Source organism: Spea bombifrons, chromosome 3 (assembly GCF_027358695.1).
Source record: "Spea bombifrons isolate aSpeBom1 chromosome 3, aSpeBom1.2.pri, whole genome shotgun sequence".
NCBI lineage: Eukaryota > Metazoa > Chordata > Amphibia > Anura > Pelobatidae > Spea > Spea bombifrons.
In genome coordinates, this window is record NC_071089.1 from 29,317,757 (window position 1) to 29,345,442 (window position 27,686).

At 37.0% G+C, this 27,686-nt stretch overlaps 1 protein-coding gene across 2 annotated transcripts in view; it reads right to left on the reverse strand.

Annotated features, from left to right (window-relative positions):
* Window positions 1-27,686, reverse strand: part of LTBP1 (latent transforming growth factor beta binding protein 1) — a 140,616-nt gene that overhangs the window by 78,484 nt on the left and 34,446 nt on the right. Inside the window, exons 4-5 of one of the 2 annotated variants that reach the window (XM_053458560.1) lie at window positions 18,081-18,253; window positions 2,610-2,777 (exon numbers count right to left, since the gene is read on the reverse strand). In XM_053458560.1, coding sequence (XP_053314535.1) covers window positions 2,610-2,777; window positions 18,081-18,253 — 341 coding nt within the window. The remainder of the gene's footprint in view (window positions 1-2,609; window positions 2,778-18,080; window positions 18,254-27,686) is intronic. The other variant, XM_053458561.1, reaches the window with a different exon arrangement.

Genomic DNA, 27,686 nt, shown 5'->3' on the forward strand with positions numbered 1-27,686 from the left:
TTATAAAATGTTGGGAGTCCATTGGAAGGAATCTTCTAAAAGACAGAACATTTAAATGTTCCCTTAAACCTGTGAAGCAAACACTCTCGAACGTGTCTGCCTAGAGATTAGGAGGCCAGACAGTACCAGGCTGGCTGGCATCTTATTCTGGTACACATAAATTGATTCATTTCTGAAGTACGGGACTTTTTTGGATTTCATATGCTATCTGTGGGCTGGGAAGTAAAATAGCACAATGTGTGGGTTTAACGTAATATTATCCTGTTGGTGCTTTTAATTGGAATTAGGGACAGGCGTGGTCTAAAGTAGATCTTTGGAAGAGATATATGGACTGTTTCTGTGAAAGCAGTGATATGCTAGGTTTGCCTGAAGATATCATCTATAATTTCTCATCAGTTCTAGAATAAATAACCAGGTAAGTATGCATGGTGCCATGGGATAATGACAGTGGATATGTTGCGGTGAAAACTGTTGGAACTGGTCCTTTATGTTTCCTTATCTGATCAGACAATGGATATTGAGAGGATATCTGTCCTTTAGTTTCAAAATGATTCTGGTCGACATTTCCAACCATAAGTGCGATCTTTACTCCAGTCATAGATCGGTATTTATTGTTTTATATAGCGCCATCATATTCCACAGCGCTGTAGAATGGGTAGGCAGTATATAACAAGTAGTATATGACATAACAATTTACTTACAGAAACAACAGGTAAGAAGGTCCTGCTCAAACGAGTTTACAATCTAGAGCAGTCTGTCACAGAAGCCCCCAAAACACAACAGCAGGAACCGCTGCCTGCCTGCCGGTTGGCTCTCAGTATAACGTTAAGGGAATGTGGCCGTGAAAGAGTTAATGGAAAAAAAGTGATGGCTCACTTGTTTCTCTGTCCCGCAGGGCCCAGAGTAACTATACCTTAACCCCAAACCTGTTAATCCCACGAGCTCCAAAACTTTATTCGCTGCCACCTATCTGTCAAGGAAGCCGTACATCAGATGGACATAGTTTAACCATTTCAAAGGCTTGATGGTACTCCTACCTATTCACAGCACTACCATGACACAATTGTCCTGAGTAAAAGTATCTGCACTTCTTCCAGTAATAAGGTGTGTTACAAGCTCTGACAGGTAAATTCCTTCACTCTTAGCCAAATCTCTTACATACTTAGCAGAGCAATCAAGAAGTAATGCAGTCAGCTAGAACCACAGACAAAAAATGTAAACATGATGTCGAAGATAAGAGGTTTTTTCTTTTTTTCTTGAACATCATAAATCTACGTTGGACTAGACTTCCCCACTTACGTCTTATCATCCCTTAGACACCTAGACATTTCTCTGTCTACAATCGCCATTGAAAAACTGCATGGCAGGCATTAGTGATGGTATTCCAGACACGTACCAGTGCACTTTCATTAAATATTAAATATGTTCGATAAAGAACTTTGAATAGCTGAGTAAACAGGACATAATGTCATTTATCATGGAATCAGACACCGATCTTATCCTAAAACGGGTCGCAACATGTAACAATAAACATAACTTGTTAAAATTTCACAAAAATGTACTTTTTAGAACAAAGACATTTTACAAAATACAAAGTGAGCTGCAGTTCTCTATAAAATAACTTTGGGTTGGATAACTATTTGCTTTCTTGTACACATTTTCCATATAGGTTTACAAAAAAGAGATATATATGGGTATTTAATATGAGTTTATTAGAAACCAAATCATATAGTCATCAACCATAACTTATTGTTATTAAACTTATGGCAAGGTACACCCCCTGCTTAATATCGTTATACTTTCTTTTGCATCCTTGTGTTCTATACAATTTATAATTTCCAGATTAGGGGGTCATGGCAAGATTTTTTGGGTTCTGCACCTGTTACAGGAAATGTAAAGGAAAACTATTTTTGTTCTGTTTGTTTAATTTAGACCCGACGAGCAAAGATATACAATACTGGCAAGATTGATCGCTTTACTATATGAGAATATCTTCTTATTGGATGGAATCCTTAAAATTGGTAAGCCAAAAAAAAGCTATTTAAGTTACGGAAAAAAAATGTTCTGCAGCAGACTTGCGGATTTGGCACCGTTTTGCAGTCGCTGTGAGTTTGTAGCTCAAAACTCGATGTATCCTGGAATAAAATGTCCCAATTATTGAGTACCTGTCAAGTTCTACAAACTTTAATAGAATCTAATTAGGTATGTTCAACAAAACATGAGAGGGTGCAGTAAAATCTGCAGAGATCATACTCTAGAGCTCAAATGTTCCTTTAATGTAATACAGAGCTGCTAGAAAATAAAGTGGAGATAGTTCTCTAACTGGAAAGAAATGCAGAGCCCTGTGCATTCAAGTTGATTCATATATGCAATAATGAAGAACTGATTTGTAGAGTGAATGACTCATTAAAATGTATGGCAAATAAGACATATATATATTATGCAGCATGTACGCTCCTCTCGTACTATAAAAGAAGTGAAGGTAGGAAATTTAATTGCAAAAAGGCAAACGTTGAGCTTTTTACTTAAAAGAAAACTGTATGGCGTAAAGTGTCTTGACGTTTAATGCATTATCAATTCATTTTAGCATGTGGAGTTGCGGCACTTACCTACTCTGAAGTTACTCGATGTCAGGGTATCAGCAGCATGGCCGTTTTCACTAATGAGCGTGGTGGTGTTTCCTTTTTCACAGCTGTTCTGACAATGCCCCTTAGTGCAGGTCACTTTGCAAATGCTGGGTGTGAAGACCACCTTAATACGTCCAGTCTGATTTCCCACTGCCAGGGGAGGCACAGAGAAAAGGAAAAACAGACAGATCAGCTTGGTATCCATTTGGTTTCCTCCCCAAGTCCAAAAAAAAAAAAAATGTGTTAAAGTGAGAGACAAGTATGAGAAGAGTTAGACAGCTCCTAAGCGCACTCTGCTCTGTATCCAGTGGTGTCTCTGAAACAGGAGTAGGAAGATTAACAAACAGAACTCCGGGATGTACTCCAAAACCACATTTAAAGTCGAGTCACCAGAGTTGGATTAGTAATCACAATGCTTGACTTTATTCACCGGGAGAGAGAAAGTAAAAATGTAAAAAAAAAAAACAATAAAAATGGGGCATGACAGCTTAAAAAGCCAGCTCTGACAGGCAGATGTAATGTAAAGAGGCTGGCTGTACACCTAGGAGAGGATAAACTCCTGTTTCTTCATGCACACACACACACTCCAGCTGTTCCTGCAGTTATTAAGTCACTCTCCCTCTCTCCCTCTCTCTCTCTCTCTCTCTCTCCCTGTCTCCGCAGTCCGTCCCCTGGAAATGTTTTAGGCATGCGGCGTGTCTGAGAACATCTGTCTCATATCTCCTGGCACCGCAGACGAAAGTGATCAAATCTTATGTGACGCAGCTAACAGGCCAATTTTCTTTTCTTTTTTTTTCACTACCTTTTGGCAAAACCTCTCCCAGCGGATTTGTGAAATATATAGCTCTAACTGATGATATTTCTGCAGAAGCAAATTGTTGACCGAGTATTAATAATTGGCGTTTAAGGTCTGAATTTAAGTTACCAAGTAGCCATTTCAGTTTGCATTATACGGATAGATACTCGCATTTTATTTGCAAAATGCAACAGTTATGAACAGTGAAACCAGTGAAACCTTTTCACTGATATCAACACAATATATTATTATCATACTACGGTTCTTATGGCATAAGTTAAAACCAAATAAAAAAGTGCATAATAAATCATTTGTTCCAGAAGTAAATTGCTTTATTTTTTAACGACCACAAAACATATAAATGTTCTTTTTCAGGAATATGTAACACTTGGCATTTAGATTTTTTTAAATTGCTTATTCGAGGTAATTCTACTTATTTTTTTTTTTAAAACATTGTTCACAGTGCTAGACAATGAAGGCTGTAACACGAGAATGGATCTTGATTTCTCTAAAACTGAATTAACAAATATTTCAGAACACAGAACGCAAGAATTAACAGTTGGAATGCCAAGCCTTCAAAGCACTGAAATGTGTACCTAACCAATGTTAGCACTCCGGCATGGAAACAGTTAAATAAATTATCATTTATTTCTACAGTAAGCATCCAGGGTGTACCTGTTGGACTGTTTCAGTGCCGAATTATGCACCTTAATGACAATAATGTCTAACCGTAAGGTGTTTTACAATAACTAGGGGTCTTTTAAGCAGATCAGTTAAAGGTTAAAATCAAACAATTAGCTGGAACATTCCCTTGGATTCCATAGTGACTGGTCTACATTAACCACTTTGCCCCCAAGTCTGCATACCGACCAGGTCTATAGTTATTATAGGACATGGGATGAAAGCTTCATGTTGTTGGAAGCCCCCATCATCATCAGCTTCACAGCTGTACAAGTGTTTAGAAGTCATTCAGTTTCCAACTGAGATATATTACCATATGTCTGGCTGGGCTTGTAAGAGTTAACGCAATCCCACATGTTCACACATGTTTGTTAACAAGTGCTTTGCCCTGTTTAAGACTGATACTTGTCTATGAATGGTTGACCAGCAGAAGGATGAGCTTCCATTACTTGGCCGTGAACAGTTATAGCATCTCTATAGGATAAGGCTGAACACCCTATTAATGATAAACAGGTTAATGTGAAATGTACATTCCACATTCATAGGAACAAAAGTGTGTAGGATGTTTGAAGGAAGTGATGAGATATTTTGAAAAGGAACTGGTGACTCCTTGGTTTAGCCATTTACTCATTTCCTCCTCTGAGTGCCAAGCAGTGATAGGATTTCAAAGATGAATATTTTGTGGGTGACCACCAGAGTAGATATGCTTTAAAGCCGCAGATCACAATTCCACAGAATATAACAGGCGTTCGTTCATTCTATTGCATGCTTCAACTATAAACAGAGCTTAGGCAAGTCCACACAGCTGTTTGGCTTCAATTTTCCCCAGCTATACAAACTATTGAATTATCGACAATAATGCCTAAAGTCACACAATTACAAAAAAAAAAGCCTGAGCAGTCAGACACCTTCACGATGCAGCTCTACTATAACTCCAGGCCACCATTCGGGATGATATTTTATTTAAAAAGAGTGGGTAAAGGTTAAAATAAAACAAGTAGGGGGCCCACATTAACCACTTGCCCCCCCCCAAATTTCTTTAAAGCATACCAACTTAGTATATAGTTGTTTTGGGACATGGGTGGAAACATGGGCCATCATTAGAACATCTCAATGACCACAAGTTTTTAGAGCTACCACAGTGAAACTTAAGGCATCTGCTTAAATGACATGAAATAGTTCTATATAGGTGACACACATAACCTTGACAAAGGCTCAGCAATCTGGAAGATATTGCTGCAGAGACAACAAAGTGAACCCCCAGAACTAGTATGGGCTTTCAGGTCCACAAATGATTCTAGACACACTCAAATCCTATGAAACATAAGGGCACTGGCTTAACTAGAGGGGTCGCAGCGGTCTTCCTGTCTCCATGTGCTGGTTCTAAATTTTTGAGTAAGGGCCCTTCCTACCTGGACCGAACCAATCCAGGTCAGAAGGGACCTTTCTAAAATATCTTGAACCAGAAGGGGGGGAGGGGCAGGAGCGTATCAGTGAAACTGAGGCTGCCCATACAGTGTGTAAGCAGCCCGAGAGGAAGCAGCAAGAGCGGGGAGAGGTAAGTGGGGGCGGACGGGAGGTATGTATATATATATATTTGTGTGTATGGATGTAAGCATGGATGTGTACATGGAAGTGTACTTGTGTGTGTGTATTGTGTGTGTGAGCATGAATGTTTACTTGTGTGTGAGCATGCATGTGTACTTATGTGTATGTATATGTGTTTGTGTGTGAGAATGCACGTGTACTTGTGTGTGAGCAGGGATGTGTAGGTGTTTGTGAGCATGTATGTATAAGTGGGGTGAGATGGAGTGTGTGTAATTTGGGTAAGTGTGTTTAAATTTGTTGTATGTTGGAAGGGGAAGCACAGACAAGCTGTTTGGGGAAAATGATGGCACAGACTAGCTGTTGAAGTTGGGGGGCACCAGGGCCCCGTGGTTTCTAATTACGCCCCTGCATAAGGGATAGATGGATGAAAAAAATGTTGGTTTTTTTCTATATATATTAAATATTTGGGCTAAATGGGAAGCATCTCCAGCTTAAGGCCAAACGATAAAACATATGTTCCCAAAATTATCTAACACTGTGTTGATTTATTAGAAGAGTTTAAGGGTTAAAATAAACTTCATATGAACACTCTTGTAACATTTATTACATTTGCAATATTTTTCCCATTCATCTTCGTTTGGAAAACTTTGCATCTAACGGCGTAAGGAATTTTGAAGCTAAAATACATCCAGTTCTCACCACTGACTCGTCCAAGTTTTTTACATGCCAGCAGTGACTCGTACGCGTACAGTAAAGACCTTTCTGTAGGACAGAGTTTTGGCTCGAGGCAGCTATAGTCAGGAGCCCAAATATGATTTAAAACAATGGTATGTCGGGGTTTAACAAAACGTTTAGAAATGATACATAATGATGACACGAGAAACATCTGGGACGTCCTTTAGAATCGAGCTATGAAGTCTTGGTGCCACACATTGTGTAAGCCAAAAAAATATTATTCTGGAGGTGTCTCACACCAACAAATATAGGCTTCACCAATAAAAATGTGCTGTTTATGAACTGGTGGGAATACCAAACCCTAACGAGATGCTTTCTATTCCAAACTGAATGGTGTGAGAATGATCATATATTTATAAAGGCGTTTTGGATTGTTTGCATAAAGTTGCTACGCTGCAACATAACATTAATGGGGGCAGATCATATCACTGCCAAAATTATTACTAATATGGAGTGTAATTTATTCCTGACATTTCTTCCACTGGCTTCTCCAAGCAATACTGCTACTACTTATATCTTATGATTACCACGCTGGTCTTAAATTAATATTATGTAAATGACTGTATAAAACACATAAATATATATTATATATATGTATTATACCAAGAGTCTTATAACCATTGCAACGTATGGAATGGTGCAGTCAAAAGGAACATTACATTGGTTGCTATGGCGATAAGATGCCTTTTAAAACTGTGCAACAGAATTCATTTCTTGTTGCACAGTCTTGTTCTAGTAAGTTGTTTGCTCAGTAAATGAAAGCTACGTTTGTTGTAAACTCAGCTTACATGCTACCGAACTAAAATAATGTTGTAGGTATGGCTTTCTTAGCCCTTTTTTATTAACTTCTTCTTTATACCCATCCAAAGCATTTATAATATTTTTTAAATAATGCTGTCACAGTAGTAAGCCGGCGGTGTTAAAACTGGTATTAGAATATAAACTTGACAAAGCATAATAGGTACGCTGCTTGTAAATGATGTCAGTAGATGTCTCTTATTTAATAGCATGGAAGCTTGGCAGAGCCTATTTTCTTATGGACCTATTTTCTTACACTAAATCTATATAGTACTATGCACATTTTAAACACAATACCTGGTTGATCCTGGGAGAAAATGTATCCATATAATTGGTTTCAGGGGGAAAAAAAAAAACTCCCTCTTGTGAAAAATGGTTTTCTAGAATAATTTACTTTTTCGTCCATTTATTGTAGAACAATACATTATGAAATATAACGAAGAATGGCAGCAATGTTTATATTGCTTTACTGCTTATTCCAGCAGAAAAAATAACAAAAACGGTTCACATTCAGTTGCGCGTGATTCTTCATTTACTTCATTCCATGGAACGTAGAGCTACACAACACGCTGATCACAGTTTAAGAAGAAGGCATATAAATACCTCCAGGGTGGACTTTCTAAAAAAAAAGGGTACCAGGTGTTTAGATTGTAGGCTGTCTCTCTGACCTGTGTATGTGCAGGATGTCTTTTTTTTTTTTTTATTACCGATGTACCGAGACAAGCACTGAAAAATGAATAAGCTATTAACCTTTCATTTTAGTCAACAGCTTTATTTACTGCTCTGAATAGATTTTACATTTTGTAAAGGATACACAAGACTGAGGTTAATATGCCACCGGCAAAAAAAAGGACTCCTAATGTCAAGATAAACCCCGACTCCCTTGTTTCATGCATTTTTTTTCATTGTTGTTTCATGCATGTTTTATTTATATAACACTAATAATGTATGGAGTGTTTCTTAAAATACATATATTCAAGGGATATAACAAAACTAGAATGGGCAGACTAAAACTGATACATAAGGTAAAGAGGACCTGCTCACAAGCTTTTCTGTATGGGGCCCATTTCTTAATGAGATGACATGAAAACCGAACCCTAATTTTGTGTACTAGTTTGATATTCAATTATTAAACATTCGCTAAAGTGAACTTTCCAATTTTCTAGATCTTATGCTCTTTACTGTCTTCTTCTGATCTTCAGAAGTGTTCATAGGTTAACTTGAAAAGGTGATCTTCATGAGGGATCTGTAATGTTAAAGCTACTTTGTTCTTGTCTAACATTCATCATTTTGTAATGTTCCTTTATATTCTTTAAAACATTGTCAAAACTCCAAAGAAAATCATTAATACATATCTGTAACACCTCATCTGAACTTCAACTTTTATAAAATGACTTGAGTGACTCAGCACCAGGGGTTTAATGTGGAATTTTCAGTTGAGTCACTGTATGCTTAGGAATAAAGCCATAACTGTTATTTTAGAATTCTAAGTATATTTGAATACTTGATTATCCCGGGCCTAGACTCTCTACCCCTTTGTCCACTGTTTTTTTCAGACCTACCTTAGCCCTGTGGGGTAGCTACGCTGTATGTACAGTACCAAGCTTGCCCATGTGCTGGTGATCCTAACTGCTCTAGAATTACAGAGAAAATCAGCATATATTTAGGTATAGATACTATATTTTATAATAATCAAATTGGGTAAGCTACCCAATTCATGGTTATAGTCTTCTATTACCATGCACCTGAAAGGTAGCATTCTGAATGACCTTGTATAGTGTGATAGGAGAATGACATATCACATAAAATGTTCCCCTCTATACAACCAACCACTGATATACTGATATAATTTTTTTCACCGGTTATGTATTTCCAGAATTGCTTGGAATCAATTAAACCAAGAATGGGTCCCAGCTATCAGAGAATAAGAGACTGGATCTTTTTGCTTGGAATATATATAGGACTGATATAAAGGATGTATACAGACTAATATGAAGGATGTGTAGCCTTTTCATATACACTTGGCTCTGTAGCTGTAATTCTGTTGATGTATAATTCAGAAATATTACTTTTTCGCGCTATTACATAGCAGCACCAGGCAATGTACTGACGTGAAATAACCCAGTTTGGGCAGGGTAGAAAATGCTGGTTGTACAGACCAGGCATGGTTCTAAAAATCAACTTTGTTATATTATATTTTTTAATTACTACAATGCTAATAAAGTGTACAGTATACTACTAAAAATAAATAAAATTGTGGTACTGCAGAAATGCTGTATGGTGAGCCCGTGTAAAATCCTGAAAATGTAACTTCTGTATGTAACCATATGTACCCTTAATGTAACGTCCTCCATACAGGGATAAAAAAAAAGCTCTAGCTGGGATGTAACATTTATTGAAAGAGAATCTGAAGAGGAAGGCATAGAATGAAAATGTAATGGTATAAACAAGAATATACATATGTATAAAAAATACTAAATATACAATCACATCCATGTTTAAGACACGGGACCCAAGTTTTTCACTTGTGCACAAGTTGTGGAAGTTTAGGGGGATGAAGATAAATTTAAGAGGGTTGAGGAACCTTGAGGTGGGTATCCGTAGGAAGTCACATGCAGAATATCTGCCAGAGCACTGAAATTGTGAAACATGGCTATGACTAGAATTATTACAGAAGGGGAAAAAGAACAGTATACAATTCTCATTTAGGCTCAGTCAAACAGCTCCAAATATGAATTCACTTTTCTCCTATTCAATTTTGTTTTTTGACACAAGTCCACATTATATCAACACTTGGCTGTACCCCACTGGATCTAGTTGTGAATCTGCCACAGTATTATGTTTCGTGACAGATCTTTCCCCTGCAGTACTTCTAATTACTTTCTGCAATGTTTTTAATCTGTCACATTTGTTGCCTTAATACTTTCCAGTTGTGTATGTTTCCTTTCCTAGAAATCACATTATGTGCTATTTTTTTTTATTTCTTTCTTTTTATAAGTAGGGTTATATTAAAATATATATATAAATGGCCAAATATCAGCAGAAATGATGGTTTGGCTATTTGTTGAAGCCTGCTTAGATGTCAGAATGAAAATAATGACATCATCTGATATCATAATAAAGTCTGTGATTTTCATTTTATACTCTTGGAAAAACATTTTGACAAATATTCTAAGAAAGAAAGATGAAAAAGGAAATGAAGCGATAAAGTGATTTCTCTCCACACTAGCTTCTGAAACCCATTAAAACCCATTATCCCATTGGGATATATAGATTTACAGAATATTAGTAAATTCCGCAACTCGTATTAAGCCACGAAAAAGGGGCCAGACCCCCCCCCCCGGGAATCGGACAAAAACAAAGGAAAAAGCTCAGAATTTTCATTCAAAATATGTGTGCCCACATTCACCCACATTCAGTCATACTCTCTCATTCTCGTTCACTCTCTCTCACGGTCCCTAAACGTTTCCCTCCCAAATGCGCTTCTGCCTACCACTCCCGCTTCCCCATCTTGTTCAACTTCTATCTTGAATCTTCTATATTTGTCTACATCTCCATGGACATAACCTAGCGGGAACTTCAGCCATAGAGGCAGTACAATCCTGCAATTGGGTGAGAGAACATCCCCAAAAGCGCTGAAAGTTAAACTCAGGGAAATATGGTGGCGCTTCCGGTGACGTCCTCTCCACAGTCCTTCAAATGTGGGATAGGACATAACTGAAAGCGCTGTTATTTTAGATTCTCAGTGCAATATGGTGCTGCGTCCTCCATATTTTCTTTGAATTAATATTACATTGCAATTTTTCATTTAGAAAAACATATATTTAAAATTCTGCTTGTGCCAGACCTTCAATGTAATTCACACAAAAAAATTAAATTCTTAGGTTAATCTTCATAAAATCCATACTCTTCTTGTGGCTTTACTGGAAATAATTTATGTACAATCAGCACTGACTTTTCAAAAACTGAACTGCTTTGTGCGTAACGTAATAGGAAGTGCTACTTAAACCATAAACTGTGAGCCTCAACTGCATACAGGGAGGTTAAATCCTTTAAATTATACTCTGCTAACAAGTATGATAAGACTTTGTGAAGATGTGCTTCTCACCAGACTGCTCATGCTCCCCACACCTATTCAGGACTATACAAGAATATTCTGATTCTACCACTTTAACCACAAGTTAATTATTTTCTAAATCAGAGACCCTGGCATAACTTAAATTTCAGGTTCACATTTGCCCATTCTTCCACCCAGTACCAAAGGTTACACGTACCAGCTGACCTATCGTAGGTTTATATACTTAATTATACTCCACTAATATGTACACTCTGGTCAGATCTAGAAGCTTAGGACAAACATAACATCTCCTGGATTGGCATAGTGCCTTGTACCAAAGTAAATCTGCTCCCTATATTGTCTTCCAGGCTTTATCAATACCATTGGTGTTTTCAGACATTCATATGGCACCATGTATCACCCTAAGCTTCAGGATGGTTTGGGTCTCCCTAACATTTATCATGATATCATGCGACCTAACTTGCCCAAATACATTCCCCACCAGCTGCTAGATGGTGGATGGAATCGGAGTTAATGGAATTTGACCATTCTCATTTGCATATCTGGATACCCAGATATAGCAGGTTTCTTGTTTGGACTTCAGGATTTGGAATAAAGTAGCACATAAACACAGACAACTGCATATTTTTGACCTCTGGTCAGCTGTTATCCTTCTGACCTACTTTGAAATATGTTATTATAACAGGGCCAAACCCAAGGGGTTGATTTCTTTATTATATCAGTCTTGTCTGACCTGGAAAATAAGGGGATAAACATGGGTGGCATTTGGTACGCTACAAAAGCACATATGTGTGTTAAGCCTATAAAAATTATTCCTACTTAGTGCACCACTCTATCTTTAAAATAGCATATGTCTCTTTCTTCCACTGACTTGTGTTGAAGGAATACATCATAAGAGTATACATACCTACATCATACATGTGTTTGTCTTAACCATGATTACTTAACTTTTGTAACAAAATCTTTGAGAAACCAATCTCATTGTGTCCATGGATCTTCTTACCATCAAGACATTGTGAATCTCTTGCTAACGGTAAGAATAAGCTTTTCACCCAGGCAAGTACTTTGCAGAACAGTGGCTTTAGATGTCTCGTTTCATAAGGTTTTGACAGCATGGATTGCCAGCCATGCCTTTCATATATGTACACTTCATTATTCCCTATGCGTTTGCCCCTCTCTTTATTAAAGATATGAGAAACAGGATGGTGGATCAGTGGGGTAATGTACCATACATTATTTAAAGTGGTGAATAAAAAAACTAATAGGCAATGTTTTTTTCTTTTAGTTATTTTACTAATAGTATTATTTTCTAGTAGTCCTTTTACTCTAAACTATAAAATTTAAACTTTTAACTAATGGCCATTGGTGAAATTTCATTCCAAAACATGGTTTTCAGTAATCTAGTTAATTGAAGAAATGTGGCCAATGGGTTATTCACCTTTGCAAAAAAAGAAAGAATTCTTTATTTTTTTCAAGAGAATTAGCCCATAAAGAAAAATAAACCCATTGCTGACTGCTATTTGAGTGGATTAAATCATTTCCGCCACTCTTCAATCTTCCTGGGAAGGCCAAGAGTCTGCATCATTAAAGTGGCATGTTTCTGCAAGTATTTTCATAGCTCTAATTGCTTCCACAAGAAATTATTAAAAATACAAAAAAAATCCACAGTAATGGAATGATCGAGGGAGAACATATTTACGGCTATCAATAGTGAAGATAGAAGACAGTTGGATTTAACAAAGTGAAACCTCAATGATTAATATCTGGGCTTTTTAGACAAATATTACACATTCCATGCCCTGCATACTATCCTATGCCAAAAGTACTAGTGGCCGCAGTAAGGTAGGAAAAAATTATATTATCTTACAAAAATACCATTAGGTACTATTAATTCAAACAACATCAAAACGTGCAATAATGATTTAGAGGCAAGATAGTGTATTTAAATGTTAACAATTGTCAATCCTGCCATGGCCCGGCCATGTCATTAATCTGAAGAGAGCTTCAGATAGACTTACATAGGGGGAAAGCAAGAATTGAGCACAATTTGAAAGCAGTTACATAGTAGTTACATAGTTACATAGGCTGAAAAAATGTAGTATGAAATATATTTTTTTATCAATAAGCTTATAGGAAAATACTAATCGTTTCTTTAGATTTCAGTGATCATCCATGATCCTCATTTTCGGGCTCTTTAGTGCTTATTGTAGCACATATGCTCACATACTCACAATTTATAAAAAAAAAAAAAAAAAACTAAAAAAAACCAACGACAAAACATGTTTTTTTAGCATAAGATCCCAAACTATTTAAATTATATTTACGTATACTATTTTTTACAAAAGCAATTAAGAGGGATCGGCAGGAGGGGCCCCAGCTGGGCACAACAGCAAGTCAGAAAGCAGTTTAATGGAGCTTAGGAGATCTTTAGAGTTGGATATATGAAGTGATCTTCAGAAACCATGTCTAGGGTGCATAATTTCTAGGCATACCATTGCCTTCTTTATCTGAATTGGTATAAAATCCAAAAACGGTTGATCTTTTCGGGCTATTTCACAGCCATAATCCTATTACATGGATATTGTCCTGTCTGTTAAGGTACTACTAACCAGTTACAGGAATTTCACTTATAGTAGTCTTTGTTCTGTTTTCCAAAAAACATGTTCTTATAGGTCTAGAGGGATCCATATAAAAAGATGTTTCCTGGATTGAACTGAATATGTGAAAAATCTAACAAGCAGAACCTTAAACACGGAAAGGAACGCAAAGGGTCATTTTGACCATTATTCATTGGAATGTGCGGTGAGTTTGACAAGTAAATGGCACAGGATGTCTAATGGAAATGATAAAAAGCAATAAGCAGAAAGCTGGACATTAGACTCATGTATAATCCCCAGATAGTTATTTCATGGAATTTATGGCGGAAATGAGGTTTGTATTGGCTTTAATTCTGCATCTATCTACTAATACAATCCTGGAATTTTCCCTAGAAATTCAACACAATGAAATGCACAAGGTCGACCCTCCTCAGGAAGGAACGCGTGATACCACACATGGAGTTACACGTTAGGTCTGACAAAATATCAGCCTTACAGGAGGAATAGATCAGGTTGTGTGAAGTGTTCCTGGCTGAAGCTGAAGACAGTTGAGCCATAATTTCAGAATTCCCACCTTAAATTATATATAAGGCATTATCAATGTTCTCCTAATGTCTCCTGTCTTGTAGGTTCTTGTTCGATATCTATTTGCAGAAAATCTGCAAAAGAGTGGTGATTATTATAATAATAATGCTTCATAAATTCAGTAGACTGGTGTGCTTATCAACAAGTATAAGATTAGTATCATTTATTCTAATCAGGTGCTTAAATGAAATTAGGAAATAGTTTCAATAGAGAGAGATAAAAGAGGCAGGCAAAATGAAATATACTTATTCCTAGTATGGACATGACTAAAGCATGCGAAGACATGTCGTTTTTAAATGCTTTACTTTACTTTAGGTAAAACACCTGTTTAAAAATCTCTCTTAAAGGCAAAGTATGCCTGACCCTAAAGAATGAATACTAGATTCTTCCTTGGCTCCTCCATCCACAACTTTGAGACTTTTTCATGACCTCTAAATAACCTCATAAAGGTTTGGTCTGCCTAAAGTTTCTCTTGCAAAACTGTTACAGAATTGAGGCTTTGGGGGTAATGTATCCAGATCATGGTTACTTAAATAGTTCCCTAGGAGAAAATGAAATATCTTATTAAGGATTAAAGGCTTACCTTATGTATTTGTACAAAAACACAACTAGGGTGGCAAGTTAAGTACAGTCTTTGTATTTAACTCTCTTTGACAAGGATTGACCTAGAATTGTTGAAACTTGAAATGTACTTTTTTACAATTCCTTGAAGTATTGGTATATATATATATATATATATATATATATATATATATATATATATATATTGAGGCGGGGGGGGGGCTCAAAGAATTTGTGTATAGAGATGTCCAAAATTAAAATATGCATGGGAGTGGGGTTACTTATATACAACACTTCCCTAAGGGCATGGCACTAATAAATGCGTAAAACACTTAAAAGTGTTCAAGATTATCAAATGTCTCCACTTCTTGTTGATTATGGGAGATGAGAAGGACAATGTTGGGTTGGGGGGGGTTGCTCATCTACACTGGACCTATGGTAGTAACCCAAGTCCCCTGGATCAAATTATGAGCCTCACAAACTCTGCTTTTACTGTGGGGAGAAAGCTTATCTATGTGATTGCAAGACACAGTGTTCTAGTAGAACATATGCTCCTTGCTGCAAGCTGGTACCCCCAGCCTACAACTCTTGACCTACTTCTGTGTGTGTGGGGTGGTTACCCCTATTACATTAAAAGGAAGGTTAAAAGTAAGGTTAAGCCGTCGATGCCTGTGCTTAGCACTTGTAGCTACTGATGACTAACGTAAGCTTCTGCTTGTTCGTGATGTTGTCAGAAACAAAGTACATGCGTGTGACATCACCAATGCCCCACGTGCCCTGGTCAGCTTAATAATGATTAGAATTTCTAGTCACACATTGCACACACATCAAAAGGGGGAACACAGTAGCAACTTTAAAGATGTACAACTAATGACCAAGATACCATGCAGCCTGGCACAAAAGATTGTTCAATAAATGTGGACAAACCACACACTTATCTACTGCAAGACTTTTAATCAATGTATCGACAATGAAAAATATTCTTCAAAATCCATGCAATGATGACGGATTGCTTATTTATGGCTTTTATAATCCTGGTACAGCTATAAACTGACATTCAGGATATGAAATGTGAATTTCAAGGGAACAGATACAATTTTATGAAGGCAGGTCAATAGTCATAAAACAATTAATGACAGGCAGTTATATTTCTGTATTTCTAGATAATGTGTCCATTTAATTTACAAGCATTAAGGATAATACATAGAAGAGCAGTTTATAGATAGTAAAGTGTTCTGGGGCTTGCACAATTCAAGGACATGTTTGTCAATTATACTATATACTTATAAGTAAAATGTACTATATTCTTATACAGTAAGTAAGAAGGGTCATGATCCTTATCAAATGGCATATATTTCTATTAGCAAAAGTAAAGTACATAGGACAGCCTTGAAGGGAAGAAAAAAATTCTAAATAAAGAAAAAAAAATAACAATAAAATAATGAGTCCATCCAGAAATACAAAGACGTTTGAAATATACCCAGTATTTCTACGAATCTTCTTGTTTATTTAAATGTATTATTTATAATAATAATGTTTCCCCATATCAGTCCATATATTCCAAGATTTATTATCTGCTAAAATAAAACATATGACACAGAATCTGTCAATGGGACCTCATTTGTAAATGTCAACTTTTTTAGAGATACAGTTTCATAGATAGAATCACATGATAAATAAAAAAAGACGGTATGTATGAAAAATAAATGGAAATAGCAGATAGGAAGCAGTTTTTCAGTAAACAAGCATGATGAATTATGCCCATTGACTCACTGAAACCAAATCCACAATACTTCATGTAGACACTAACGCGCACATTCACATACCCGGAAAATCAATTCAAGCTAGACTGCCCCTTTGCCAAGAGAAACGTTGTTCAAGCTGACATCAGCAGACGTTGTGTAATGTTGCATCTAAACCACAATTCATCACCCTTCCAGCTATGTAATCTGAAAACTGACCCCAAGCTGCCACACCGTTGGCCAAAGTCCAATACCACAGACTGGGCACTATGACAATGTTTCCTTGCAAATTTAAACTTCAAGCTGCCATATACCCCCCCGGACCAGCAACATTACACTAAATTATAAATGAAGTCTTACAAAATTGGTTGTCAGGAGGTTTTCACTCTGGCTGTTATGATGATAGGGTGTCTATGATAAAGTATCTTGCCATCTCAATTTAGTTTGTTTTTCTTACTCTACCTTCGGAGACTGCAACGTATTCTTAGCATTTCTTAGTGACCTTGTTAGGTTGCTGTGCATGATAATATTAGGTTTTGGATTGGGTCTTAGTGTATGATGGCTACATGGAGACACATTATAGTACCTGGGATCTCTAGTTTTTTTTCTGACGCTGAAATCATGTATGTTAATCACAGCAAGATGCAGTAATACTGTGAGGAGGACAGGTAGAAATCCCACTTATGTAGATATCATTTTGTATTCATAATAAATAGCAGTGGTTGAGTAAGTAAATAAGCACAGAGATCGAAATTACACTGTGAATGTGTGGGCGTGTTGTCTATTTAAATAACCAGACAAGCCAGAAGACTTGCGGTGCTGTCACAACTCCAAGGGATTCTGGGTAGGCATGTGCATACATGGTTAACAATGATCGACTTTTGCCTCTATATCCACTTTATACATGTACCCTTTGGAGAAAATGTCCGCTGTACTAGACAACCTTTAAACAAAGCCCTGGACAGAGGTGCAAAAGCCAGATCACCACTCATGGACAGCTTTCTCATCCTTAATGGGACTAATCGGCATGAGGTTGTGATAAAGGTTTGCTCCATGAGGCTTGGGCGCTATGAGAAGCACACATAACAAAAGTTATCATGGGGTAAAGGTGGTGGAAAACCCCTCCACTTAAAATTAAGTGGTTAGCAGAGGAAGTTTTAAACACTAGTTTATACCGACCAGATAAGCCACAAAACTTGGATATAGAGGAAAACGGTGATTTGTTAAATATGAATTAATCGTATTTGTTGATTCAGATTGTGTATAGACATATTGAATACATAGTTCCAGGAAGAGAATTATGTTCAAAAATCACATATTATTATTACTCACTGAGGAAATGTGATCCTGGTTGGTCAAATCCTCCTCTGAGCGGCAGAGAACCCTCTGTAGATTGTTCACCCAGAAATGCATTTTTGGACTTAGAGATGTACTTGGGCTTGATCATGAATTGCTGAGTCTGCCCATGCTGAAGGTTCATTGTTAACGGTTGTGGTGGAATCATTCTGTTTGAAAAACAAAACAAGGAAGACATGAAAAGCCTACTTCATACCAGTTTTACCTTTGGTCCTTCAAAAAATGTTCATCTTTCAAGAGCAAGAGTGTTCCCATACATACATCTACATCACAATGTACAATGTTTTGAGGAAAACATCTTCTTAGGGAATGTCCTTCAAATCTAATGGAAAAAATATCGCGGAGATCCACAATATCAATGGTATAATCAATAATGTTTATTAGAACTGTAGTTAATGTACCTTTAAACTAGTTTGTGTACATTAGATTTTGCACAACTACTACACTAATTACAAAATGTGTACATCATTTTCAATTTATTCAGATTTTACAATTTTGCCTTGTGGAAAATCCTAAACACAGTGATAAACAAAATAAAATTTTAGGTATGGCCAGAGTACAACATTTTCCCTGAAATTACATCAAATGTAAATGTTAATACCAAAAAAAGAATATCATGCAATGAAAAGGACACCTTCAAAGTTTCTGTAAGGGGTCATTAACCTATCATCAGCTAGTGGTAAGAATTTAGTTTATGAATATTAGCCTTGACTATGTCACAACATAGGCTTGCAGTTTGTTAATTACTCGAAGGAAGTCACAGGTGACCTAATGGCTGATGTCAATACATGAGCAAAAATAACATGTAGTTCTAAAGGCAGAGGGAATCAAGCCTAATATTAAAAAAATAAAAGAAGCCACTGTCATTCTCAAACAGTTCTCATTAAGATGTGTGATTCCTGCATACAACTTTAAAATTGAAATTTCATGAGGACACTTTTTTACATTATTATTGTTATTATTATTATCTTTTATTTATATAGTGCCAACAATTTACGCAGTGCTTCTTACATATATTGAAGGGGTATGAAAAGACGAGGAGACAAACCAATACATTAGGTGGACAGAGCCCTGCTCGCAAGCTTACAATCTTGAGGGATGGGAACTAGTGTCTTGAGGACCTTGGTAATAGAAGTAGGCACTGGGGCTACAACATTTGTCATAGTTTTGCTTTCAAAGTGACGCTAGCCATAAAGATGTGTGTGTGGGGCCGATACACCCTTTCTGTGCACGTCTTGTATGCTTTATGGTACATCAGTGGCTTGGTATATCAAATGCCCCTTTTTTGAATGGAACTTTTGGAACTAAAAGCTACTTTCGCCTTCCTTCGTCAGTGTACCTATTTTCTTGGAACCCAAACTAAAACATCTGTAAGACTCAAGATTTTTTCTTATCAACAATATGAAATATTTAAGTAGACAACATTTTAGATATGATTTAATTGAAATTATTTATTCCAATACTATTATTATTTATACCAATACCATGAAGTATTTCAGATGCAGGCCATTTCACATTACCTGATGTCTGTGAGCACTATGATCTGGATAACAGTGGCTGTTAGCCTTGGGGACTAGCTGATATTGTGATCCTACTGCAGAGATCAGGCCACCCACCCACAACAATGGTTATCTCTTTGCTGACAGCTCTAGCTCATGATAATTTAAGGCCTGGCTCCATGTACAGTTCCAGAAGGAGCAAACACTGCCCGAAGGAGTACATCTCATGGGAGGGGGGTTTAAGCTTTGCTGTAATGTGCTACAGGCTCCCAGCAATGAAAGGAATTAGCACTTATGAAGGGGAATCCTTCACTTTCATGGGGATTTGCACTGTAATAATAAGCACATTGCACCAACTAAGAAAGGTCTCATTGTAAGAAGCCGTTTTCTTAACTTTTAGGCATAGTAAGAGTGTGTGGTGTTTTCTTATTTGGAAAACCAATCAATGGTTTCCTCTCCACTCCCTGTCCCAAGGGAAATCATACAGAGAGCTTTTTCCAACCAGTGACAGATTGGCAGGGTTTACATCAACCCAGGCATTCTTACTCTCCAAGATGACCCAACAGCTCCCTGTAAGCATTAAAATGACCCATGTCTCCAGGCAAGTGTCACTGGCTGGCTGCTCACCAATCATTTAGCTGAAAGCTGAAAGCTCCAGTAGGCCCTCTGACCTACTGGGGCTTTCAGACTTTGTCCAACTAACACTACTACAGGAAATATACATACAGTATCTACTCACTTATGCAGAGTGACGAGCAGATACCTGCAGTATGAAAGAATTAAGGATTACAACACAGATAACAGACAACGCACTATGCCTCCAAAACCGTTAATAATTAAGTAGTGACTCAGAGTCATGAGAATTCGGTTTGACACTAAAAGTAGTATCCGCTCCGGTAGGGAATCAAAGCCTACACAACTACAAACTTGCCCATGTAAAGATGCTTTGGCCATGCTAATGTGATGAGGTAGTAGGTGCAGGTACTGTATGTGTACACTAAGAGGTAGGGTGTATTTTGGGTTTGTTTTTTTTTTCTGCATAATGTGCTTTAAATCAACAAAACACAGTGCCTTTCATGGATTAGAACATACCGGTACTTTGATAACAGGTCTCATTAAACCAATTAAAAGTCGTCATCAGGAAACATTTAAAAGGCGAGAGCATGAAACATCCTATTGCTGTTCATTGCTCAGTGCTGCGGTGGGTGTACAATTCTTGAACAGCATTTGCTAGTTCTAATGCTACAAATAACTCCTGCATGTATGACATGGGCCAGAAGACTTAAAGGCATAGTACAGGATAACCCTAATCACTCTGCTCTTTTTTTCTCAACTTTTAGTACCCCAGGTGTGTCTATTCACTAAAGGTCACGTTGTTAACTTATTAACCCCTAGCTGCTTGGCAGTTGTAAACGCAAGTTGCATCTCCCCCACTCAATTACTACAATACACATGTTTTTAAAGTGTAAATAGAAAAGAGAAATTGATTGTCCCTCATCTTCCCCCACCCTGCATGTGGTGGGCTAATAATTTACTTTTACACCCCTTTTCCCCTCCTGTGCCCAGTGGGTAAGACACATGTACAAGCCTACAATAGCCCTTCAGAATTGTAACAGAATTAACTTTTTTTCTACTACTACTACGACTACTACTACTACTACTACTACTACTACTACTACTACTACTACTACTACTACTACTACTACTATTTTATTATGCATTATTTTTGGTGGGACTGTGTGGGATATTAATACTGCCTCTTCAAGCCAGATGTGTTAGGTGTATTATTTTCCTAAACTGCAGAAGGTCTCAAAAAAAACCTCAAGGTCCACCATACACATTCTAAAAAATGATAGACAAGTTTTAAAGTGCTGAAAAAAGAAACTAAAAATAAAATGGCCATATAAACGTTTGACTGAGGTATAATACAGTTAAATAAACAGTGTCCAAATGGTATGAAGGATGATAAAGTACAGAACATCTGTAAGGAGAAGCCAAGCTTGATAAGTCATCGTTGATGAGACCAGAAGTACCATGCAGTGTACAAAGAAAAAATAACTAAAATGAGGCAGGAATGTGAAGAACACCAGAACAAAGGCATAACTTTATATATGATACAGAATTTATTAGGAATCCAGACTAGTCATTTGGAGAGAGACAGATCTTGAGGAATGAACTATAAATCCAATAACAACCTATTGTAAAATTGTAAGAACAGTTAACATGTTCTTAGAAATAAAGTAATGTTTCTGCTGTATACGTTTTAAACTTATGATCTAATGTCTGAAAATAAAGGAATGTTCAATATTTTAAGGGTGGATTCTTTTTTTTTTTCTTTCTGTAAACACGCGAAGCTGTATCAGGGTTCAGTGACCTAATATACCAAATATCCAGCGCCAGAACGAGACCCAGCCAGCTCAGAAAGATGTTTGAGATCAACAAAATATATAGGACTGGAAACATTTTACATATATTGTACACAAAGTGATGAGGAAATCAATTTTGCTTATTTCCCTTTCTTTTTTTTTTGTGGGGGGAGGTACACTTGGGATTGAAATTGTTATCATTAGGATAGTCTTTTAGATGGAGCCATGTTCTGAACAAACACACTAAGAATGTTGTCTCTGAAGACTTGGATTATTGCTGTTAATGACTTGGATATTAAAGTATTTATATAATCACGTTCCTTATATTACTGTAATTGTTTTGTTTCTGACGGTCGTATTACATTCACGATGTTTTGTTTTTTTGCTTGAGCCAATTATGGTATCCACTGAATGCAAATAATCCAAGACACCAAATAAATCATTTTACGAACAGATCTTGATCCGCCTCAGAAGACGTTGTTTTTTAGGGATGAATTGCCCAAATGTAGTCATCTCTTAACAATGTTCTCCTGGTGTTATAGACAATTGGCTGAATTTTATACAAAAAAACCCTGTATATATATGTATATTATTTATTAGGTATTAAGACTACATAATAAGGACACTGCTGAGCAGTCATATGTCAAATGAGGCATTTCATATTTTCTGGACATGCTTTTTGAGAGGTGTAGCAGCTTCTGGTTCCTAAATCAAAGATGTCTTGTTTGTATACAATCTTCATCTTGTTCTTGAAAAATCTTAATTAGCAACATGTATGACCCATCACTCATTACTATTTTTACTTGCCAGGTACTAATTCTGTTATCCTGGGTGGTCTAGTGAGAGCAAGTATAGATCAAATTGACTGTACCCTACCGTAGGTCTATAGAGATCAGTATATAAAGATAAAGGCAAAGTGATCCGTATGGGCAGAGGCATAGGTATCTCATTACCTAACAAAAATCCACGCAACATCTGCCTTTACATCACAATCAAAATGACTCGTGATACATGATATGCCTATCTATATAACAAATGAAAACCCCCCAAACCCATCTTCCTGGTATCCCACTTTTCTAGGTAACCAGAATTTGTGAAGATAATTTAGTTATACCACAGGTCTCTACAACAATAAAATTCACACTGTGTTTTTAAACTACACTAAATACGTGTATGTACTAGTTTTAATACCACTTTTAAATTCTATTAGATGGTTCTCATATATCCCCACAGTTCAAATGGCCAGAGATGGATACTCAACATTTCAGGAGTCAAAGCCAGGGCATACGTTTTAGCAGGAGTGGATAGAGCCAGAGGCAGGACACCCACCCACTGTACCTGAAGAGCTTCAACGGAGGTCTGTGCTGCAACAGCTCACACCTCCATTGAATTTACAGCTCCCTGAGGATCTCTCAACTGATCCATGGCACCTGGCAGGTATGTTTTACGTATGCTAAATAATACTAAATACATTGTTAAACATATGGGGTTTGGCCATTCTAATCACTGGCACTGCCTCAAACCCGAAAAAAGCCACTGTTGATCATTCCATATTAATATACAATTTTATCCTGATCCTGGATATGGGAAAGTTGACCAATATTTTTATTTCTTTTTTAATAAGAATATTGAAAAGTTTGGAAAACACAGACTTTTTTTTTATATTATTTGGCTGTCATGCTATTGAAAAATCCACATGACTGACTAATATAATGACTTACATGTTAATGAATGCTTTATATTTGCTTAAAATGCAGGTAATTTAAGTCTCTTTCCTATTAACTCATTAATGTAGGCGTAATAGCTGATTGGATTGACTGACAATGGCTTGGCACTGAGTACTGAGAAACTTGAGTTGTCGCTGGCTTGTGTCTGCTTTCATGTGTTAATAAGAAACAGAGGTTCCAAAAAAGATTGAAGTGCTTCACGAATACTCCAAGCAGATATCTACACAGTTCACTTATGAACAAATGCCAGGTTTCCAGAAATGTGGCTAACTCTGAGGTAAGACATTCCTGCCTGCCTTTATCAAACAACTCTGACAGAGGGACCAAGTCTCGCAATACTTGGCATGGAAAAACCCTGTCTAGACTAAATAAGCTCAGCCTGACTTAAGCAGACAGCTTTTAAATTCCAACTATTTAACTGTAAGCCTGAAGTTCCTAACCTTGACTCCTACAGCCAAACAGTATCTGAAGAACGTTAGCCTGTAGCATTTACACTTGTTTTTTTATAATTCAGCTGTGATAAAAATGTAACTCTTTCTGTTAAACATAAGAAAGGGTTACATTCTATACTTATATTACAAAAAAAAGAAACTATAGGTGAAAAATGCTAATTTCCACAAGTATGCCAGGTTGTTTGCACTTTTGTGGGCAACATCATTCTGGTTCAGGGTGATGCAAAAGCTCATTACGTCACTTTTTATTTCAAAACATATAAAAAAAGATTTAAATAAATTAAGGTCTGTGTGTTTTATTATTTTTCTTTGGAAGGGGCAAATGAAGCAATTGTGACATCACAATTACCGATTCCTACATGTTAGGAGCTAGCAGTTTTTTTTTTTTGTCTCTGCATGCCGGCTAGCTGATCTAGTAATTCAGACTAATATAAAAATGGAATAATAAATAAAGATAATCAAAAAACATGGATGGTTTAGTACTGGATGTAATGTGACAGTTCCCCTTTAAGTACACAGATTTTTATTTTGGACCAAGTCAAAGGTTTGGCTTTGTTTGTAATCAAGGGATAAATAAATAGTATAAAATTACACTGAATTGTCTAAGCAAAATGTACCATACCGCGTAATATCATTGCTTCCCCATCATGCTCCATTAAGATTTAATAATGATGTTAAAATGGAAGCGTTCTTAATGAAGAGATGGAAGCCATTATGAAGACATGGACCAAAGAACACACACAATTTAGCATCCATGGGTTTTTTTTCTCCTGAACTTTCTTTGACTGAAACAACGCCTAAGTTTGTATTTCTTCTCAAATATTTATTGTTTATTGTTGAGAAAAACAGAACATTCATAATGTTACACAAGGAGGATTAAATCCATGTGTGTTAGTAAAGGCTTGAATGTAGGGAATTAGTGAATGAGGTTACAATTAAAAAAAGGAGAGAAAACTATCAAATCAAGAAAGGGCTAAAAACTTGAGGAACTAACATGCTTATCGCTTGGCGCTTGGGTTTTGCTCCCTTTGGCAAAAAAATCTGTTGCTTCCCATGGACATCCAAAGACCAAGTGGTAAATGGCTATAGACTATGAAAGACACCTTTGTTTTAGAGGGTGACATTACAGGTGCGACCAGGGATGGGAGCAAGGTCAAAGTAGATAGCTTTTATTAGGTCAACCTATTAGTTAAACTTTCATAAAATGACCTCATAGGTCTGTTCCTCAGCTGGAAACATAATTCATTCTAAAGAGGGAAACAGGGCAGGTTTGAGACTAAAGCTGATGAATGGCCCATGGTGAGCTCTGCTGATATTACCACCCTTTGCTTTCCTCTTCATGAAACAGCTAAAGACACCTGTTGGCCATGTCCACTTCTATCCTTGGTCAGGCATCTGTAAACTATTAACAGTATATCCTTCATGGAAACATCTCTAAAACCATTTCATTATCGAGACATTTAATAATCCATGTCATGCGTCATTGCCCAGATAGATATTTTTAGGTTGTTACATTCCAGATCACACAGTCATTTCATTAATAAATATCACCGATATATTATTTATTTATGACAATTATCTTAATCATTCTCCTTTCTGGGCCCAAACCGGCAGTACATGTGCTATTCGGTATCACAGAAATCTGGAAAGTATTTCAGTCTTAATAGCGCTGTGGGCTAAGGAAGCTTGCAAAAAAAAAAGCATTTTTACAGCTGGGTAGAGCTTACCGATGGCAGACATTAAAAGAAAGAAGCCGAATAATAAGCAAAAAAAATTGTATAAACCAGAATAATACTAAAGCTCAACAATGGGCTTTTCATTCAATGTTGGAAATATTGATGTTGTAAAAAGGCCAACAACATTCATCTTACAAGAATATTAAAGAGCAAACAAAACTGCTTATAAATCATATGTTTAAGTCAATGGGCGTACAGAAACGTGCTATATAATTTAAATCTTTTCAATGTGTTGCAAATCTATAAAATTCTATGCGTAGGTGAGGGACAATGCGTATGTACAGTATGTGTGCTTTAGAGAGTTTTATGGGAACGTATGTGAGTACATTGTATGTGAGAAGTACGTAAAAAAAATTGCCCTCTGCTTGATTTTCTGCAGTGTTGTATATTTTTCACATTAATATTGGTCAGATTGTTTTGTAGGTTATACAGAAGGAGTCTGGGAGTGCAAATGATACCAAAGTCTGTTTCCTGTTTAATTTGTTTGTTGTTCTATGTAGTCCAGCATACAATTGTCAACTCTGCAAAGTATCATCCCTCATCAAACTCAATTTTAAGAAAAAGGAGTATAAAGGTCATGTGTTTGATGACCTTGGTATACAATCAGGCCTGATGTGGACCAGATCTGCATAGAGCCCATTTACAATATGGAGGACTATGATGAGCCAGCATAGCCACCTTTGTATGCAGTACCCAGCGCCAAGAGATGGAGCGGCAGGATATGACATCATACATGACCATTCCAGGGAACTCTCCGAGTTTGACCCGGAGATTGCCGGGTGAGCGCTGTTTCACATGCCCTGCTCCCCGCCCATTTTTTTCTTTAAATGGAAAGGGAACTCCCCCGACGTCAGTGGGACCGCCCGCCGACGTCAGCGGGACCGCCCGCTGACGTCAGTGTGCAGTCCGGCCGCGTCCCACAAGGGAGCTGAGAAGTTCCCAGGTATGTACATGATGGACATGACGGCAGTGAAGACAGTGGCTGCGGAAAAGGCAGCTGACTGTGTTCATTGTGAAATAACAATCTTCCTACGAGCAGTAAGTTAGTATGTTTTAGCTGCTTGGATCACGCGTATGGTTAAGAATTAGCTTCAGAGAAATGACAAGTCCATTTTCTAGTAGTTGCTTGTGCTTCCATTATCCTTTAAGAGTTTTAAAAAAAAACTCTATAAAGAGCAATAAAGCAAAATGTAATTCAAGAAATACCTGGGTTCTGCCCTTCTGCGCCAAGCGTTTCTGATTTTATAATTTTATTACAGAAGCTGCTTCTCGCAGAGCCTCACATGGTGCCTATTTTTAATTCCAGCAAAGATTACAACTTGTTTACTTCAATGCTGGGAGCCAGTACTATCCATCTTTGAACACTCCATTAAAGTTATAATGCTACCCTCTAGCACCTTGGGTCATTCTCTCATTATGGTAAGTTTATTTTAAAGAATAGGCTCTATATCAAAGTAATTAACTCTTTGTAAGCAGATGAAAGGTGAGCTAAAAATGCATACCTCTCAATATATGAAGTACACAATACATACCCCTTAAACTGGAGTTTTCAGATTAATTCAGTGCTCCTCAGCTATGCATTATTTAGGATCTGCCCTAGCGAGCTAAATCTTGTGTATGTCCCGCTATTACTGACATTGCTGACAGCTTGGCGGTAGCCAAAAAATGAGGCAACAGACTACAAACACTGCGTATATGTTATTTTGCCTACCCTTTGACAGTTTTTAAGATAAGATACGCCATGTGGTCTGTGACAAACTACTAAGAAGTCATATAAGCATTTTTATGCTCTAATGATTAAT